We start from the raw sequence: 1577 nt of genomic DNA on the forward strand, positions 1-1577 counted from the left end.
GCTTTCGAGGCCTCGAGTCGTTACCCGAGTCGCTGCTTTGAGTTGATACCTTCTTCCATCTCCTTCACAGTTCTCGCTGTCCAGACAAACCAAACTGTGTGCGGAGTCGAAGACAAATGTCCCAATCAACACACGCATGGTTACACAAAGCTACTTCCAAGGAGCCAAAACAGACCACTATCTTCCAACATTGCTGCGGCAAATCCCATCGCATCCCTCTGTCCTCCACAACTCCAATAGAAAGAACGAAGAAAAAAAGGTGGCATTCCACCATCCACCGACGGTCCTCAGCCTTTCTCTTGTCCTCTTCCTCCCCTCTGTAATTCCCAATTCCTGCAACTCTTTCGACTGCAGATATCGTGCCAAGGAAAATGAGCAGAGAGAGGAAAGCTTAAAAGGATCAAGTGTGTCGCACAACAACAGCTGAGGAAGATAAATTTTGGATTTTTACGGCCACAACAACAGCTAAGGAAGATAAAAATTAGATCTTTAAGGGGGCTAATTTTCCGGAGGTCACGCGCCGCCGCGGCCGCCGCGGTTGTTGTTAGGGATCATCTTCTCGAAGAAGCCGATGGAGAGGAGGGAGAGCGAGAGCTGCACCTCGTCCTTGCCCCACCGTTGCTGGGGGTGAGGCCGCCCCGTCATGGGCGAGGGAAGGGCGGCCGAGGGGGCGAGGAACGGGAGGATGTAGAGGGAGTGGAGGCGGCGGAATCCGCCTAGGGCGAGCACCACCGCGCGGAGCTGCTGCTTGCCGCACGGGACCTTGACCCAGTCTCGGGTGCACACCGCCTCCCAGAGGCGCTCGTCCTCCGCCAGCCTCCGCCACCCTCGGCTCACGCACGCCGCCCTCCCCAGCGTCCGCGCGTCCGCCCTTTTCAGCACCTCGAGCAGCAGGTCCTCCCCGAGCTCCGCCGCGGACACCGCCTCCTCCGGAGCCGCCACCTCGGCGGATCTCGGCCTCTTGTTCTTCTTCTCCTCCTTTCCGTCGATCGAACGCCTCTTCATCGCCGCTCCTCCGCTGCTTGTAGAAAAGCCTCAAAGTGCGAACTCGCTCTCCATTACGCTCCGAGAGTCGATAATATATTATATAATATTGAAACAAAATAGTTATAATTACTTAACAACCCCTATCAAATCTTAAAATACCTTTTTTTTATTATAATGATAAAAAGAAGTTACTGTGCACAACAATTTCTCGCGAAGTCAAATCTACAGCGGCCAGTCATTAAAAATATATATATTATAATGAAAAATGCTTATAAGTTGCTCAATTACCAACAATATATGACTGTGCAGAGGCATGATTTAGATAGGGACAAATGTGTAATCTTAATATTCGGTTTCCGAGAGTTAATGGGCTGATGGGATGCACGTGAAGGCGTGCCGTGTTGTCTGCCAGTAGTTGGTGCAATTCATGGCATCCACGATGAAGACAAAGCGTTGGAGAAGAAGACAAGAAAAATATGATCCTCTGATTCCTCTCTTAGTGGGTTCTTCCATTTAATATGGATTGATTTTTTTTTTACGATTTTCTTTTTTTTAGCTTTTATCGGATACTATCTTATATTTATTTTTTA

General features: G+C 49.6%; 1 protein-coding gene across 1 annotated transcript; it reads right to left on the minus strand.

Moving 5' to 3' along the window:
- Positions 1–424: 424 nt before the first annotated feature.
- On the minus strand, positions 425–1063 carry LOC135594361 (F-box protein GID2-like). The gene has a single exon (XM_065084747.1). The coding sequence runs from the start codon at positions 1003–1005 to the stop codon at positions 514–516; it is 492 nt and encodes a 163-aa protein (XP_064940819.1). The 5' UTR covers positions 1006–1063; the 3' UTR covers positions 425–513.
- Positions 1064–1577: the final 514 nt, after the last annotated feature.

Source organism: Musa acuminata, chromosome BXJ1-9 (assembly GCF_036884655.1).
Source record: "Musa acuminata AAA Group cultivar baxijiao chromosome BXJ1-9, Cavendish_Baxijiao_AAA, whole genome shotgun sequence".
Classification (NCBI taxonomy): Eukaryota; Viridiplantae; Streptophyta; class Magnoliopsida; order Zingiberales; family Musaceae; genus Musa; species Musa acuminata.

Coding starts and splice junctions, on each gene's coding strand:
- LOC135594361 (XM_065084747.1), bottom strand. CDS start 1,005: ATGAAGAGGCGTTCGATCGACGGAAAGGAGGAGAAGAAGAACAAGAGG.